The 19,122-nt window shown below is 46.7% G+C and overlaps 1 protein-coding gene across 2 annotated transcripts in view; it reads right to left on the bottom strand.

Annotated features, from left to right (window-relative positions):
* Nucleotides 1-19,053, bottom strand: part of FAM53C (family with sequence similarity 53 member C) — an 82,882-nt gene extending 63,829 nt beyond the window's left edge. Inside the window, exons 1-2 of one of the 2 annotated variants that reach the window (XM_059713039.1) lie at nt 17,862-19,053; nt 4,407-4,578 (exon numbers count right to left, since the gene is read on the bottom strand). Coding sequence is in view for 1 of the 2 variants with exons in the window: in XM_019500378.2 (XP_019355923.2) it covers nt 16,450-16,519; nt 17,862-18,703 (912 nt within the window). In the remaining variant the exon portion in view is untranslated. Of the gene's footprint in view, nt 1-4,406; nt 4,579-14,546; nt 16,520-17,861 lie in introns of those variants that run through there. The other variant, XM_019500378.2, reaches the window with a different exon arrangement.
* Nucleotides 19,054-19,122: the final 69 nt, after the last annotated feature.

Here is a 19,122-nt window from a genome sequence, read left to right as displayed (position 1 = left end):
ATCTTACGCAGAAATGGAATTGACCTCTTCACAGTTAAAACTCAGCGCAGATGAGGTGGGAAAAAGGGTAAGCCCACTCTCAAACTAAAGAAGGAGAAGGCAGGAGAAGAAAGGTCATGCTACTATCCAAGGAAAAGGCATTAAAAAGAGCTTTCTAGAAAACAGCATTTCCTCTCTAATGTTAACATTACAAAATAATTTATTTGATTTGAAATAACAATTTATTTGATTTGTTTAAATAAGCAAAGTCCCAGTGCAAGTGATCACCCGTGCTTGTTGCACAACAGGAGCATGCAAAAAAAAATTACACTGCAAAAATTACAGCCATGTCCAAGAATAAACTGACATTTACTCAGCACACAGAACCATTTTATTACTGTGTAAACTGGAAGATATTGCTCAATTAACCCCTAGCTGCTCCTGCCTTTAAAAATGATGCCCTCGGAAAATGTAAGGCAAAGATCAGCTTCTCCATATGCTATTCTTTTAGAATACCAAGTGGTCCTGTGTTCAAAGCACGCAGCACCATATGTCTCCTTCTATCCAGCATCTTTGCTTGAACATCCTCTGTGGGAAAGTATGTCACAAGCTACAGTGGTGGGTACAATTTGACCAGTAGGGCTAACTATTAACATATATTCTGTGACTCTACAGACTACTATATTAAGGTAGTGCCATGCTTCTCGGTACTAGGGCTGTCAGACACAAGGCTGCGGCATGCAAAGAGGGGAGGAACCAGTCCTCACCACATGACTCTGTTGATGACAAACACTACAGAATCAAATGCATACCCTAATAAATAAATCTCAAATACAACACACGACATGTCCAAAACTTTTTGATTTTTAGAACACATTCTATAAATTAATTAAGAATAGAAAGGACTCTGAAAGGTATTCTTAAAATATAATCAGAATTTTGCCTACTTCAAACAAATATTATGCAGCCTTTTAATGTTGTATACTTGAGAAACATGAAGCTATTGTTTTTCTCTTGGCAGTAACTCACACAAATCCATGTAGTGTTTTCTGAAATGGAAGAGCTACATGCTGTCTTCCATTACCTTCCAGTTTAATTAAATGTTCCTTGGATAAATCTTGTATTTACATTCTTGTGACATGCTGCTAGTGCTGACTGCTCCATTTATAAACTGACTGGATTCAGTCCAATCATCTCCAGTTAATGCACCTGCCACTCACAGAGAGCTTTGCTCCTTGGGTCCCCATATTTGCATCAGTTATTAACTGGATATGTTTACAGAACTGCACAATGTACATTAACTAGGTATAAATGTGGCCCTTTTAGTCCTTTCTCCCCATAACAGAGAAAAGGTTGACGGTGGACAAGACACCAAAACTGCTTGGACTAGAATTGTTGGGAGAATCTCACACTTATTCAGACAAGTAAAATATGCTCACTGGATTAAATTTCAGTACATGACTCTCAAGCAGAGAGGACCAATTCAATGAAAAGTGATTCTCTTCTTGATCCTTGGATGTAAAACCTTGTGTTATATCCTGCTGAGTTATCCAAAGGCGCCAGTGGCTATGGTATTTGGGAAGTGGAAGTGTAAAATGTCTTAAAAGTTGTTTTGCAGGGCAACATCAGTGACTAATAAAACATGGTCAGGGTAATCGGTAAAGCTCTGTCCCAGTGACGACTAATATGTCTGTGGTGATTTTGTACATTCCAGTGGCCACACTGTTACTAGGATCATCTATTTTTTTGTGCCTTTTCCACTTACTCAATGCTGATTTAAAGTAATTCTGGCTCATTTTGATTGTAAAAAAAAGTTAAATTTCATATATTCCCAGCAAAAGAAAAGCATTTCACATTTTGGGAGCTTAGAATCTCCTTTATAATGGTGGATTAATATATATTTTTTACATTCTTTAAACTTCCTTTTTAAAAAAGGGGGAGAAAAAATGTTATTTGATTGTATGATTAGGTTCTTCATAGCTGGAACGTTTAGAAAGTTAATGTCAAAATCAATCATTATACAAATTTAAATAATTTCAGCAATGTGCAGTGTACCCCACCAATAGGCTTGCCAGATAATTGCACAATTCCCTTAACTGCATACCATTAATGTCAGTCCTCATTTGTTACCTATTACTTACATTGCAACAAACACCGATTCTCCGCACAGCCATTAATTGCACTTAAGGGATTTATGAGCAAAGCACCTTTCGGCCCTACTGTCTACTTTGTAACTGACTGTACTCTGGTTAATCCAGTCAGAAACAGCGAAGGGAAGCGGCTGCGGAAGGGCTGCTATTAGAAGCTGGAATACAACAGGGGTCAGTTTCAAGGCTACTTACTCTCTTCTCTCATTTTCAAGGCTTCTACCTCCAGCTTTGAAACTGCCTATTCCAACCCCTGAAGATTAGGGGAGCTAGTCAGTTTTAGAGTTGCTAATACCACAGCACTGACAGTGCTGTGAACAATACTCAGCAAGCGCACAGTGCTGCTGCTGCATTGGCAGCCCTAAAACTGACAAGGCTCTGTTCAGGCTTCCAACAGGAGCCCCTCAACAGACTATTAGAAGTTTTGTAAATGAGGGGAATGAGTGGGTTTTGAGGCTGCTAATGCTGCACTGACAACGCTGGAATATCTGCAATGCATGCCCTTGATAAGATACCGAATTTTCAATTAACACCCAATTAATTGAACATTAACATTAATTGAACATTAACATTAAGGCCAACATGGTGCCCATTTTTAAGAAGGGGAAAAGGGTTGAGAGCCAGGTAACTTCAGGCCAGTCAGTCTTACCTCTATCCCTGGGAAAATACTAGAAAAAAAATCAAAGAGCGTATTTGTGCAGGCCCAGCAAGGGAAACGATGCTGAAAGGAAACCAGCGCGGGTTCGTCGCAGATAGATCCTGCCTGACAAACCTTATAGCCTTTTACAACCAGGTCTCACATTGCCTTGACACAGGAGCTGAGGCCAATGTCATCTACATCGATTTTAGGAAGGCCTTCGACAGTTTCGCATCCTATTCTCATAGGGAAGCTAACGGGCTGTGGAGTTACACAGTTGGGTGGGTGGCTAACTGCCTTAGGGACCGCACCCAGAGAGTGGTGGTGGACAGGTCGTTCTTGGCCTGGAAGGAGGCAGGCAGTGGGGTCCCACGGGGTTCAGTCCTTGGACCGGTGTTATTTAATATCTTCATCAGCGATTTGGACGAGGGTGTGGAGAGCACCCTCTCCAAGTTCGTAGATGATACCAAGTTATGGGGAAAAGTTAATACGCTGAAGGGCAGGGAGCAGATACAGGCTAACCTGGACAGGTTAGATCAATGGGCGGAATGAAACAGGATGCAATTCAACAAAGATAAATGTAAGGTACTCCACCTAGGAAGGAGGAATCCCCAGCACACCTACAGGTTGGGGGACGACCTCCTCAGCAGCTCAGAGGCTGAAGGAGATCTTGGAGTCATAGTTGACTCCAGGATGAACATGAGCTGGCAGTGTAACGAGGCCATCAACAAAGCCAATCGCTCCTTGTCGGGTATTAGCAGATGCATGACCAACAAATCAAGGGAGGTGATGTTCCCCCTCTGTGTGGCATTAGTCAGGCCACAGTTGGAGTACTGTGTCCAGTTTTGGGCACCGCACTTCAAGAGGGACATGGAGGATCTGGAGAGGGTCCAGAGGAGGGCCACTCACATGATTAGTGGCCTCTGTGAAAGACCCTATGAGGGGAGGTTGAGGGATCTGGATCTCTTCAGCTTTTACAAAAGACGGCTGAGGGGTAACCTTGTAGCCACCTATAAGTTTATCAGGGCAGGACAGCAGGGAATTGGGGATGCGCTGTTTACCAGAGCGCCCCAGGGAATAACTAGGAATAATGGGTGCAAGCTAGTGGACAGTAGATTTAGGTTAGACATTAGGAAGAAATTCTTTACAGTAAGGGTGGCCAGAGTCTGGAATGGGCTTCCACGAGAGGTGGTGCTATCACCTAACTTGGAGGTCTTCCAGAGGAGGCTTGACAATCACCTGGCTGGGGCCATCTGACCTCAGTCCTCTTTCCTGCCAGGGGCAGGGGGTTGGACACGATGATCCACTGGGTCCCTTCCGACTCTATAATCTATGAATTAAACTCTTTACTTAACTTGAAACTTACACATGCATACATAGGTGTACACAGGTGGCTATTCTTACCCACAGGGCTCTGTCTTATTACCTTACTTTCTCTTGACACACCCTTCTCCCTTCTTTCCTCCTCCTCCCGAACTACAACACTTTAATAACTTAGGTTCCCGCTCCAAAGTTCCTGCCCTCCATACCTTGGATACTTAATGGGCACTGTTTACATTAAGTTTGGGTGTGTGCATGGCCCTTGTTCAATACCAAACTATGCACTTAAATACAGCACACTGTATATTGTAGTGGACACATACCTGCCACTTATGTCATGATTCAGGTCTTAAATCATATTGTAGCTATTGAGGATTAGGAGAAAGCTTCTCTGGAGACAGGTTATTGCATCAATGCTGCTGCAAGGCTTCCTGCACCTTCTTCTATATTTGCCCCTTGCCAGAGACAGGATCCTGGATTAGAGGGCCCCCAGATCTGTAAAACAGGATGATGTACAGAAAACAATAGAGTAATATATAATTGAACAGTCCTCAGAACATTTACAACAGTATCTTAGTTACATCCAGAAAATACATTTTACATTTGCAGTACACGCATTGACAGCAGAAATCTTACTTGTTGATTAACTGCTGCACCCTAAAAGAATACATGTCCACCAGTTTATGTTTAATCCGAGTCAATAAAGCCAGTAACATGGAAAGTCCATCACAGCCAAGCAGTTCAGGTAACAGACTCTAAATCAACACAGTTATTCTCCCAAATGTGATGACCTCCTCAGCACCACAGCGGCTGAAAGAGATCTTGGAATCATAGCTGACTCCAAGATGAACATAAGCCAGCAGTGTAACAAAGTATCAACAAAGCCAATTGCATTGGCATTCTTGTCCTGCATTAGCAGATGCATGACCAGCAGATCGAGGGAGGTGATGCTTCCCCTCTATGTGGCATGGTCAGGGTTCCAGTAGTTTTACCCATATTCACAGAGGTGATGTGATGGCTTTTCAAACCTACGATCTCCATTACCATAGCAGCTTACTTTGTATTGCTTAGTGAGGGTACTGAGGGTTTGGAGGCAAGTTGTGTCATTAATTTCTGAAGTGGCTCAAGGATCATATTTAATGACAAGCTCAATACTAAACTTAAAACCTACTTAGAAAAAGCAGCTGACAAGTGGTTGTGAAGACCTTGGGCTGTACCTTCCTTCAGTGCAAACAGGCCCGTTTCATAGATTCATAGATGTTAGGGTCGGAAGGGACCTCAATAGATCATCGAGTCCGACCCCCTGCATCAGCAGGAAAGAGTGCTGGGTCTAGATGACCCCAGCTAGATACTCATCTAACCTCCTCTTGAAGACCCCCAGGGTAGGGGAGAGTACCACCTCCCTTGGGAGCCCGTTCCAGACCCTGGCCACTCGAACTGTGAAGAAGTTCTTCCTACTGTCCAATCTAAATCTGCTCTCTGCTAGCTTGTGGCCATTGTTTCTTGTAACCCCCGGGGGCGCCTTGGTGAGTAAAGCCTCACCAATTCCCTTCTGTGCCCCCGTGATGAACTTATAGGCAGCCACAAGGTCGCCTCTCAACCTTCTCTTGCGGAGGCTGAAGAGGTCCAGTTTCTCTAGTCTCTCCTCGTAGGGCTTGGTCTGCAAGCCCTTAACCATACGAGTGGCCCTTCTCTGGACCCTCTCCAGGTTATCCGCATCCCTCTTGAAGTGCGGCACCCAGAATTGCACGCAGTACTCCAACTGCGGTCTGACCAGCGCCCTATAGAGGGGAAGTATCACCTCCTTGGGCCTATTCGTCATGCATCTGCTGATGCACGATAAAGTGCCATTGGCTTTTCTGATGGCTTCGTCACACTGCCGGCTCATGTTCATCTTGGAGTCCACTAGGACTCCCAGATCCCTTTCCACCTCTGTGCCACCCAGCAGGTCATTCCCTAGGCTGTAGGTGTGCTGGACATTTTTCCTCCCTAGGTGCAGCACTTTGCATTTCTCCTTGTTGAACTGCATCCTGTTGTTTTCTGCCCACTTGTGCAACCTGTCCAGGTCTGCCTGCAGCTGTTCCCTGCCCTCCGGCGTGTCCACTTCTCCCCATAGCTTTGTGTCATCTGCAAACTTGGACAGAGTACATTTCACTCCCTCGTCCAAGTCGCTGATGAAGACATTAAAGAGTATCGGTCCAAGGACCGAGCCCTGCGGGACCCCACTGCCCACACCCTTCCAGGTCGAGACCGACCCATCCACCACGTGCAATTCATGTCAGCCTCTTTTTGATTTAAGAGTTAGTAAATCTCGTGAATTCAGAAGGCTCTGTCAGAACAGTCCAACAGGATTTTAAGATGTATCATTTTGTATAAATTCCTACCTGCTAGTTAGTAGCAGGGATGTTCTAATGGCACCTTTTTCATTCTCATGTGAGAGACTATTTCTTCTTTATTCTGAACACTGAAATTACTAGGCTTATCAGCACTTATACTGAAACTGGCATATTGTTATTAGGGCTGTGCGAAGCTTCAGTTGCTGATTCGATTTGGAGGAGATTTGGCCCAATTCAGCAGCCAAATCCTTATTGAATCAGGAGACCCATTAATCTCTCCGAATCGAATCGGAAGCCTCTGAATTGATTTGGAGAGATTCGACAATTCAGCCATAGACACAGCTTTACATGGTTTTCCATGTACCTTGAGGTACCAGGCGCGGCTTGCGAATGCTGAGATGGTGCGGTGGGTGGATGGAGCATCTCACGGGAGCGCGGGGGGGTTCCCTGCACACTCAGCAGCAGACCCGGAAGTGGACTAGAAGTACTTCCAATCCACTTCTGAGTCTGCTATGAAGCGCACAGGGGACCCCCCCCCCAACCCCCCAGCTTGGAGATTGGTGCCTCCTGGGTCTGGGGCTGCACCCGGGGCCCCCTTTCAGCTGATCGCCAAGCCGTGGGCATGTGGTCCCCCATGCCCTCAGCAGTGGACCTGGAAGTGGACTGGAAGTACTTCCGGTCCACTTCTGGGTCCACCACCAAGCGCGCGGGTGGGCCCCCCGCCACGCTCCTGTGGGATGCTCCATCCACTTCACCATCTCAGCGTTCATGAGCCACACCTGGTACCTCGAGGTACGTAGAAAAAACATATAAAGTTGTGTCTATGACCAAAGTGCTGATTCTCTGAATCAGACTCGAATCTTCAGATTCAGATTTGGCCAAATTGAATCGGGACAGTGATCCAAATCAGCGACTCAAATGAGTCCCCGCAAATTGGGCCAAATCTGAATCGAATACGGCCTGCTTTGCCCACCCCTAACTGTTATTGTCTGCATGAATATAGACACAAAATAGAGCTGATAATGGAGATAGCAAAGGTAGCAGTAGAAAGAATTAGAAGCAAGGTGGGGCTGGTCCGGCTCATTCCCAGGGCCTGCTCTCAGGCACACAGGACACAAAGGGCTCAAGAGCAGGCAGGAAAATGATCCCAAAGCAGCCTCCCTGGCAAGCCTCCAGGTCTGCAGTTTGCCTGCAAGTGTAGCTGGGGGTACAGGACAGGAGCAGACCATGCTCAGGCCTTTCATGATGAGACCTGCCACTACTGTGGTGTGGACAAGCTCCTCGTGGCTCCTCTCAGGACTCGTTCTAGTTTGAACTAATTTTCCCTGAACACAAGTGACGAGAACTGGACACAGTACTCCAGCTGAGGTTTCAATAGTGCTTTCTATAAATGGCATTAATACTTCTGGTACAATATATCCTAGTACTGGATTCCCCTTTTTCAAGTCTGCATGGCATTGGTGGTTCATAGTCAGCCTGTGATCAACCAATATATCCATGTCTTTCCCTCCTCTATTATTTCCAACGGGTAAGCTCCCACCTTATAACAGAAATACTTGTTTTTTGGCTTTCCCAAAACTGAGCAAGTACATTTTGTGCCTGAAAGCCTGCCTAACATCTTTCTACAACTATAAACTTTGTCAAACAAAGTTATTACCTTGCCTCACTGATTTTTTTTCCAGCCCCAATGACATTCCAAACCATCCTGGTGTAGACAGACAATCAAAGGACCCCAAAATAAGAGTACTATTAATATCCAGAAATGTGAGTTCACGAAATTAGACTGTTATTAACAGTTGCACTGAAGTGTGGGGACCTTGGTGGGCAAAACAGTGAGCAAAGGGAGCCCCTGGAGGCTGTCCTCCAAGCTGTTTCTAATTCGGGGCTCACTCAAAAAGGTGGCAATGGTAACAAAAACTCCTTTCTGATTAGTAAATACAAGGGGCATGACCCTATGGATTCCTCCGATATTTAAGGGAGTAGTTTAGGCAAGATGAGTGTTTTGTATTCTGTGACCCCTGAGACAGCTCCTATGACACTTTTACCTTAGTATATTGATTGGATCACTCAGCTGACCAGGGAACACTCTGAAGATAAAGGAGGGAAAACAAGTAGTACTGGTAATATATAAAAAGCCTACTATGATATCATAATGCTGTAATGCTTAAGTCCTAGGCAGGTCACTGGCTGCCTGGAATTAAGCATTGACAATGGACTTGCAAGAATGAGTCAAACCAGAGGGGAGGACAGATGAAGAGCTACCTCAGCTGTAGTGAATACTGGCAGAGATGAACTTTCAGCTACTCAACAGTTCTCAAAGAAGTTGTCACTGTTACCATTTCAAGGTAAAGACATTGTTTAATCAGATCCTATCATTACATTACTTAACTATGACATTCTTCTCACCCTTCCTCCACACACCTGGAGTGAATCGCTTTTCTAAAACAACAGTTGAGCCTCCTTGCCTGTGGACTAAAATGTTCTTTAGTCGTCTAAGCCAGCAGGCTCTGTTCTAGGACAGTGAGACGGCATGACTTGGACTGCCTTGTCTGAGTGCAGAGGTCTGTGCCAAGAAAACTCTTTCCTATCAATCAACCTACGAATTAAGTTAAATACTACTGATGTCTGAACACAACTATTACTGAATTTAACATTTGAATTGCTGCATACCTATTTACACAACCTTTTTAAGAATTAATTCTGAAAAATATAAGCCTCCTAAGATTAAAAAAAATATCTCAGAATGAGAGTAGGACAAGACCACACATTCGGGGTGATGTCAGGGAGGCTTGGGGGAGTGGGGGGTCTAGCCATCCCAAAATTCACCTTAGCCCCACCATAACCACACCTCCAAGCACCACCCCTGTCCAAGCCCCCCGGCCGCTGCTGCTGGCCCCATGCAGCTGAGCCCACTCGACTCCTGCCCACAGAGGCACAGTGCCTTAAGTGGGTATTTGTAATAGTAAGGGCTTTGCTTAATGCTCATAGCAAGAGTTTTGTATGCTGACTCCACAGTAGGCCAGTATTATAGCACGTAGCTTCTTGCTTTGTGACAGTGACTGAACCATGAACCTAGACAGTAGAATGTTGTAATACAGCGGGCTGTAACACCAAGTATGTCGGATCACAACTCATCCCCAAATTCTTAGCCTGAAATAACCAAATCCCTAGTTCAAGATAACGTTCTTTACTCCAAACTATATAAGCTGTACGTTCTTAAGTTACGAGAGTTCCTCAAACTCTGGCAAGAATCCTGACTTGCGCAGAGCCCGGCACAGGCTATCGCACCCCTGGGATTGGGACACTCCAGAGCCAGAAAAACTATGCGGGGTAGCGGCTGCTGCCTAGAGCCGATGTGAAGTAATCATCCACTCTGCTCTGTCTTATTGCCTGCCTCTGCAAGTATCCTTAAACAATGCTTTGCAGGAGTAAAACCAATCGTGAGTATGTCCTTTGTTCAAGCGTGGAAAATCTTCTGAACCCAGTAGTTCATTCTAAGACAGTATTGTTAAACAAACAAATAAGTATGTTTGGCCAGAAGGTATATAGCGCAGCCCCCTGCAATTTTCTGTCTAGCCCACCTCAGCCCTCCCCATTGGGAAGAGGCTGGCACCACCCCTGCTGTGCATGTTTTTACACTGCTCTTTCCAAACAGAAGTAGGAGAACAAGACGGATCAGAGAACTGATAGTTGGAGAAACACAGCCTTTCCCTTCCTAGGTCACTGGTGGGTCAAATTCAGCTAACAGCGGTTCTAACCAGATTGCCCTTCACTGCCTCCAATGTGAAGAGTGTGGGGGTGTCAGTCAACTCCTGGTGCACTGGTGCCCAAGTTACACTCCCCAGCACCTCAATTAGCACTAACTGGCCTCTTCACGAGTAGTTTGAGAGACCAAAAAACTTGAGTTTTCTTCTCAAACACTATACTTAAACTCTGACTTTTCTCTCCAGTATAGCTACATGTAGGTGGGTAAGGAAGTTTGTTGTATTCCCATGGCCCCAGCTTGAGAATTCAGCTCTCAGGGCCAGCCTAGCAAGTTTCATAAGAATTTAGATGACAAGCATAAACATACTTCACAACGAATGGCGTGCTCCTGACATTTCAATAACGAGGAAGGGTCTGCTTTCAATCAGGACTGTTCTATTCTTTCCCCTAAGTGTGTTCTATCACTGATTGCTCCCTAAGGGCTGGAGACAAGATAGCACTCCATCAAATAATTGGAAGATCAAACTCTGTGCTCTATTACTCATGTTAACAGGCTCTCTAGATATTAGACATTTTAGACTGAGAGCTAGTCACTTCTGCCTTTGCTGAGTGTAGGTTCCGCAGTAACCTGGGACATCCTCCTGGCAATAACCTATAGCTAATGAAAGACCCCTGTTTTTTCCTGCAGAGCCTACGATTTACAGGATAACAATCAGCAGCTGTGCATGAGGGCACAGAGGAGGGAGGCACAGACGGGGGAATGAATCACAGAAATTGGAGATGGAAAAGGCATACTAAATACTAACTACTAAAGCAGCTGCTCTACTCAGCCTGTGGTCAGTGCAAGATTGTTTCATAGCAGGTAGGGTCGGAGGGGACCTAAGCAGGTCAGTCATCAAGTCCGACCCCCTGCCCTGGGCAGGAAAGAATGCTGGGGTCAAACGACCCCATTTGGCTAGGTGATTATCTAGCCTCCTTTTGAAGACCCCAGGGTAAGAGCAAGCACCACTTCCCTTGGAAGTTGGTTACAGGTCCTAGCCGCCCTGACAGTGAAGTAGCGCCTCCTGATGTCTAGTCTGAACCTACTCTCAGGCAGCTTATGGCCGTTATTCCTCGTTACTCCCGGTAGTGCTCGGGGCAGCAGGGTCTCCCCCATTCCCCACTGGTCCCCCTGGTAAGTTTACAGACTGCCACCAGATCCCCTCTCAGCCTTCTCTTGTGGAGGCTGAACAGGTTCAGGTCCTGTAGCCTCTCCTTGTAGGGCCTGTCCTGCTGCCCCCTGACCTTGCAAGTGACCCTCCTCTGGACCCCCTGGATGCTGTCCACATCCCTCCTGAAGTGCGGTGCCCAGAACTGGACGCAGTACTCCAGCTGTGGCCTGACCAGTGCCGTATAGAGGGGGAGGATCACCTCCTTGGACCTGCTCGTGATACATCTGTGGATGCACGACAAAGTGCAGTTGGCCTTCCTGACCGCGCCCCCACACTGTCAGCCCATGTTCATCTTGGAATCGATAGTGACTCCAAGATCCTTTTCTCCTCTGTGCTGATGAGAAGGGAGTTCCCCAGCCTGTAGGTCTGCTGCTGGTTTTTCCTCCCCAGGTGCAATACTTTGCACTTGTCCATATTGCATCCTATTCTCATCCTCCCACCCCTGTAACCTGTCCAGATCTAGTTGCAGCCTGTCCCTCTCTTCTAGTGTGCTCACTTTTCCCCACATCTTAGTGTCATCTGCGAATTTGAACAAGGTGCTTTTCACCCCCTTGTCCAAGTCACTGATGAAGATGTTGAACAGTGCGAGCCCTGGGGGACCCCACTGCCCACATCCCTCCAGGTTGAAAATGACCCGTCCACCACAACTCTCTGGGTGCAGCCCTCCAGCCAGTTAGCGACCCATCTCACTGTGTAGGTGTCAATACCACAGTTGCCTATTTTTTTAACGAGGATGGGGTGAGAGAGTGTCGAAGGTCTTCCTAAAGTCCAGAAAGACTAAGTCCACCTGCGTCCAGGGCTTTTGTGACCTGGTCATAGAAGGCCACCAGGTTGGTCTGACAAGACCTGCCTCTAATGAACCCATGTTGGTTGCCCCTAAGCATGATTTCCCCTGCTGTTCCCTCGCAGTTGTGCTCCTGGATAATTTTCTCAAAGAGCTTCCCCAGGACCAAGGTAAGACTAACAGGCCTATGGTTCCCTGGGTCCTCTTTCCTCCCTTTTTTGTAAATGGGAACCACATTGGCCCTTTTCCATTCCTCCGGCACCTCGCCAGAGCACCATGAGTGCTCATAAAGCCGTGCCAGGGGTCCTGCTGTGACCTCTGCTAACTCCCTCAGCACTCTGGGGTAGAGATCGTTGGGACCTGCTGGCTTGTTTCCCACTGTCTTTTCATCAGTCCGGTTTAGGGGCTCTGTCCCCTATAATAGTGTCGCCATAGCTTTTCCCTGGGAGAAACTTACCCAAAATAATGCACTGCACCAGAAGGATATTTTTCTGGTACTCTCCCCATTTTAGCCTACAGGTGCTTCTTACCCCTCCATCTAATCCTAAAAAGCTCTTCTCCATCCTTGGAGTCCAGTGCCTCATTGTTGTGAGAAGATTCTCAGATTCTCCCCATCATTCCTCAGTGAGGACTGTCAAATAGCTAACACGGAAGAAAAATCGTGGCAAGACAAAAAAAAACCCCAACCCCCAAATATATTAATATTATAGGAACCTAGGAATTGCCATACTGGTTCATGGTCCATCTAGCCAAGTATCCTGCCTTTGACTGCAGTCAGAATCATGTTTCTCAACAGGAGGAGCAAGAATTCTTACAGCAGACAGCTAAAAAATCATATTACCGCAGGAAATGTTTTTCCTAAACTTCACTGATCATAGGCTGACTTACACTCTGACAGGGACCGCAGTGGACTATGAGGAATCACAAAATGAAAACAGCAGATACACCACTTCCTCAAGGAGCCATGGGCACCCCATTGTGCTGCACATCTTCATCCCACAGTGCACTGGCCTGAACATGCATGCACTCTGGGGGCTGAGAAGCAGCAGATGTTATACGCTGGCAAAGCTTTCTAGTGTAGACAAGGCCTCTCTCCCAGTACCAGTCTTCTGAGCCACCAGCTTGAAGATGGAGCTGGTAAAGAACAATGAACCAAATTTTAGTCTCAGTTAAACTGTGCAAATCCAGGGAGTTCAGTGAAGGTGGTCCAGCACAACGCAGTAGGATTTGACCCAGGACCAATAACTTTCATCTTAGGGTGAATTCTTTGCTTCCTTTTTTATAGTGATGCTTGTCACAGTGCTTTGGCTAAGAGGAAGTCCAAGTTTTGTGGCCTAATTATACTCAAATTTTTCAGTTTGCACTTGCTACAGAAAAGGAGTGATCAAACCTGTTCAAATTTGCTGATACCAAAATTTGGGGTGAGGTGGGCACGCTAGTAGGGAGGGAAAGACTGCAGAAAGACCTGGATAGGTTGCAGGGGTGGGCTAACAAAAACAGGATGCATTTCAACATGGACAAGCACAGGGTGCTGCACTTGGGCAGTAGTAACCAGCAGCACACTTATAAGATGGGAAACTCCCTTCTTGAGAGCACGGAGGCAGAGAGGGATGTTGGAGTCATCACTGACTCCAAGATGAACATGGGCCAACAATGCAAGGTCACGGTCGGGAGGGTAACCGGACCCTATCGTGCACCCACAGGTGCATCTCAAGTAGGGCCAAGGAGGTGATCCTCCCCCTCTACGCGACACTGGTCAGGCCACAGCTGGAGTACTGTGTCCAATTCTGGGCACCCCACTTCAGGAGGGATGTGGACAACATTGAGAGGGTCCAGAGGAGGCCACCCGCATGATCTGGGGACAGCAGGGCAGACCCTACAATGAGAGGCTACGAGACCTGAACCTGTTCAGCCTTCACAAGAGAAGGCTGAGGGGGGACCTTGTGACCGTCTACAAACTCACTAGGGGGGACCAGAAGGGTTTGGGGGAGACCTTGTTTCCTAAGAAGCGGCTCGATGTCTACCTGGCTGGGGTTACTTGAGCCCAGTTTCCCTCCTGCCGAGGCAGGGGGTCGGACTTGAAGATCTACAAGGTCCCTTCCAACCCGACTTCTAGGATTCTATGATAAATTAAAGGGAAAATGAGCATGCAGAAGCTCTTTAACTGCTGCTACAAGCTGCTGTACAAGTCATCTGGCAAGACAGCACAATCACATCACAAGACCTGCAACTAATTCAGAGGTCAACCTGCCTCTAACCTCTGCAGACTCAGCAGTCTTATGTGCAGCGAGTCTCTCACAAATTTGCAGAGTGGAAGGTGGAAAAAGATGTAAATTTGAGCCTCTCCCTCTGCTGTTTGAGGAAGTCTCGCACAGTAATGAGATGCAGTAATGCTGCAGTAATGAGATGATTTTAATCCATTTACATATTAGATTGTTCTGATCAAAAGAGCATATATAGTATATAGCTGGTCGTGCTATTTCAGTCAGAAACCTCAGAGTGACTTGATTTAAGCAGTTAACTGGGCAGGCTGCTATGAAACATACCCAGGAAGCTTCTCTGTTAGTAAAGGGATTTCCAAACAAAAAAGGAACAGTTTTGTGGGAACATTTTAGTGAAATACAATTGCAAGAACAATGTACATTGAATGTTTTTCTTTTTCATTATGTGCTGGTGTCATGGCTGAGAGCTTCTGACTTGATGGCAATGAATATTTATTTTGCAGAATGTACAAATTCTCCCAAAATCTCCCACAAAAGGGCAGAACAGGATTTTGCTCTAACTAGGCTGAGTCACTGACTTACTAGAAAGCTGTTGCTTTACAAGTCATAACATTTTCTAACCTTAAAAATGGATGGCACAAGACACTCTGATAATGTGACGAGCATCATAGCTCTATATTTCACTTTCTCCTTGAAGTTAGCAGCCTCCTCCCTTTTCCCAGATCAGATTTGGATAGCAATAGAAAGGAAGGACCCACTCCCATGGGGTCAAAAATTTAAAAATATATTCTCCCTTAAAATTATATATAGATTTCTTTTATACATGCACTGAAACTAGCCTGTACTTTTTAAGGTGCTAACACAGATTTCCACATGATCTGTCTCACCTCTGGCAGGCAAGAGACTGCTGACTGTGGCTACCATTCCTGATATGAAAGGGTTCATTCATCATTCTGGGTGTAAATCAAGTACAAATGGTTTCCCTTACATTTCAAGGTCACGTGGTTTCCAAGTTCTAATCTGAATGATATCCTGGTGGATGCTATATAACAAGTGAAAGTAACAGTCATGTGACTGCACCAAACCAAGAACATAACCACAATCAGAGAAAAAAATACTTTGCATTTCACACTGAGAAATCCAGTATAATAGAGGAAGGACTTGTATTCACAACATAGTTTTCTGTACAAGTTAGCAAACACAGAATACGCCACCAAACTAACAAACAAATCAAACATAGAAAAATGTGAATTATTAGCTGCCGTAGAGAGGCGCAATTCTCCAGTTACCTGGGAAAACAAGGGCTTGTGTTTAAAAGTGTGTAATACTTTCCATGTCTCCTAGACACTCTTTAACACTTCTAAAGATTATTTATGGTGAATTTCATTTAGCTAAAGGGTTGAGTACTTTTACCTTAAAAATGAACCCTTATAATATGAGAATTGTTGCGTCTTAGCAATTTATTTGTGTAATGGAACACATTAACCTTGATTTTTCTATTGATCTTCTATAGCTCTTTTTATTACCAGGTTTTCTATGGGAGACTAGAAATCATTAGTCTAAGTCAGATAGTTGTGCAGTGACGCAGTGAACGAACTACTGCTTCTCTAACGGTTCCCGGTTAGTGTCAGATAAGTTAATCTGCAGCTCCCTGAGATGTTATCAGCTTCAGGCACAGAGTATTTAATTAGTCTCCTGCTTTAAAAGCCAGCCCTGGGTGTCACTTAAAAGATGCATCTATTACACAATGGAGTGACAGTATGAATTACGAGTTCTCATTATGAAGCCAGTCTTGAGAAATTGAATTACTAAACTCTTAGCAATCAGTACCCTTTTGCCCTTTCACTGTTGCTTCAAATAAGCCCAAAGCGCCATCTTCTGCTCAATATCTAAAACCAGAAATAACAGTGCAAGCACTGGACTGAGATTGCAGACGTTATTTGTATGAATTCAAACCAGTCTGTTGGCCCACCAGAAAAATGCTTTCCTGTAAGTCTCCCTGTGGGCACCCTGTCAAAATTCATGCGGTTTCAAACGAGCATCCCGGTGACCAACTAAAACAATGCAATTCATACTGAGAGTTCAAATTGTGAGCACAGGAACCAGAACTACTCCACACCAGGCTCATGAATGGAATGCACTGCCACAAGAGAGCAGAATGAGCGCAAAATAAAACACCTGCAGAATGAAACAGAAAATCAAGCTCTTGAACTTCACATTCGTGAATCCATATTCAATTCTGTCTTTGGCAGTGTAATTCTGAGAGCCAATCTATAAGCAATAAAGATTCTATTTATACCAATATACAGGCTGACAATATATTTCCAGAGTATGGAAAGCAATAAAAACATTTAGGTTGCAACATTCAGGTTTAAAATTTTAAAGCAAACAAACATAGGTGCCAATATGAGAGAGACAAAAATGTAATATTAAAGCAAAACTTCACTGTTCACCAGACTGGTTTGTTTGGTGCGTTTGAACGGGTGAGAAGCATTATAAATACCTTATCATGTTTCATTTTAAAGACAAATTAGCTATCCATTTCTGTCAGTCTGAATGAAACAAATAAGAAAAAGCCTCATTTCACCAGGCAGCTCCAGATAAAATGAGTCTGCATCGCTGTACAATTACAACTGACATATCTCTGTATACTTCTCATCAACAGACAGCAAAAGAAAAGGTAGCGGGCACAGAAACCAATCTGGATTCTAAGCAGCAAGAAACAGATGACATTCAGCCACAGCAGTGTTATAAAGGATCACAGAAAAAAAATCTCCCATTATGATAATCACATATAAAGCATGGTGACATCATGCTAATCAATTATCCTCCTTTTCTCAGCAATGATCTCTGGGCCAATTTATGCACCGTGACCTCTGGCTCAAGTAATTTTTGTTATGATAGAAATGACATATGAGCAGAGTCAAGTAGCAGAAAGTTTTCGATGGCATAGATAACTCAGAGCCCTCCTGGTCATAAAGAGAAATAGCAGCAACCACATGATCATGCAGCACGACATCTAAGAAGGAAAGAGAATATCATGGAAAGTCTTTCTTCCCCTTTCTTTAGAGAATAAGCAAAAAGTTGCTGTTCTCTGAAGGTAAATCAGCTTGTGCTCATTACAATACTGACTGCCTTCCATGAGGAAACTGCTACCAAAACACTGCTGTAGCGGAAGCCTTGCACAGAATTATGTGAAAAAACAGCTGCTCATCTTTCTGCAAGATTATAGCCAAACACCCGTAACAAAATCTGAGTCACATTAATTTTTGGTGTAAGGTTATGTACTGAGTGACTACAAGCCAACATTTATGCTAATGCTGAGAGTTCACCCACTGGAAGCAACACAGGAGGAAAAGACCTGGGCTTATTAGTTGATCACAGGATAACTATGGCCTGCCAACGTCGCGCAGACACGAAAACAAAAACACGTCCCTAGAAGGTGTCGTGCAAGATGCTACTGTCGAAGGCAGGTGAGGTCTCGAGGGTGCCTCACTGCTGACGTCACACGAGAACTTACCTCAGGAAAGGAGACAGCTTGGCTTGTTCGGTCTGTCGAAACGAAGGCCGGTACGGGACACGGCTCTTCTGTAGCCACTGCTGGCAATCCCTCGCTTCGAGGATGGTCTCTACCATGGCCGTAGGATGGGATTCCTCTCCCTTTCCACTCTCTCCTCTGCTCTGCGGGCAAGGTGCTGTGCCCTGACACGGCTGCCCCTTGGTTGAGGCTGGGGCACCACCGGAGTCAGCGAGCAGCCAGCTCCACCCAGCTCTTGATGCTGGCATGTTTTCTTGAGGTCCACCTTCGGCGTGTCCTTGCAGCGCTTCCTCTGGCCACGGCACGATCTCACGCCACAACCAGACGGAGTCCAGCGCTTGCTTCGGAAACCAAGAGCGGGGCGTCTGCACGCAGCGCTGGCCCCGCGAAGCTGGGGCCTGAGACTCGCTGGCAGCGCTGGCTCCAGCACGGATGAGCCTGGGGACGAACAGCAGAGCAGGGGGAGAGACGCGAGCGGAACAAGAGCAACTGGGTGCAAACGGCCTGGAAACGCGGAGGGGGATACTAGCCACCTCCAGGGCGAGCCTGGGAACAGCCGAGGAGGAGGAGGAGCAGCACGGCGACAGAGCGGCGGGACCGTTTACGAGGGGCTCCGCGACGGGCCTGCACTTGACGCCCCGTCCCCGTCCCATCCCGTGCCCAAGGGCGCGCAGGGCATTTCTGCTGAAGAGAGGGGAGTCCAACCAGCGTGCGCGAGCGACCCATGGGTGGCTGAGAGCCCACCGCCGCCACCTGAATGGTAGCTTACCGGGGGGGGGGGGGTCGGCTCCGCGCGCGGCGCAGCCCAGGTCCACCCTTCCCATCGCAGCCCTCCGGGAGATCCCGGCCCTCCTGCCCCCTGGGGGGCGCGCGGGCCGCGCTCGCCGCGCCGGCACGGGCAGAGGAGCGGGAGCAGCACCGCGCCCTTCACAGGCCGTCTGCACACTCGGCTTGGCGCCGGCCCTCGTGCGCGCCCGGGGCGGGGGGCCTCGAGCGAGCGGGCCGAGCCGAGCCCGGCCAAGCAAACGGCTGGCGCGGGGAGCACCGGGCCGCAACGGGCCCCGCCGCCGGGGGGTGGGGTGGGGGGAAGGGAAGCGAGGCGAGGCCGGGCCGGGCCGGGAGCCACGCTCCGAGCCTCAACGCGCGCCAAAGCGCACAGCCAATCAGCAGCCACCACTGCGTCCCGCGCCGCGGGGCCTCCGCCGGCCAATAGGAGCGCGGCGGCGCGGCCCAGCAAGCCGGG

The sequence above is a fragment of the Alligator mississippiensis genome, chromosome 9, assembly GCF_030867095.1.
Source record: "Alligator mississippiensis isolate rAllMis1 chromosome 9, rAllMis1, whole genome shotgun sequence".
Classification (NCBI taxonomy): Eukaryota; Metazoa; Chordata; order Crocodylia; family Alligatoridae; genus Alligator; species Alligator mississippiensis.
The sequence above is the reverse complement of the archived record's forward strand: the minus strand, read 5'-3'. Positions and strand labels throughout refer to the sequence as shown.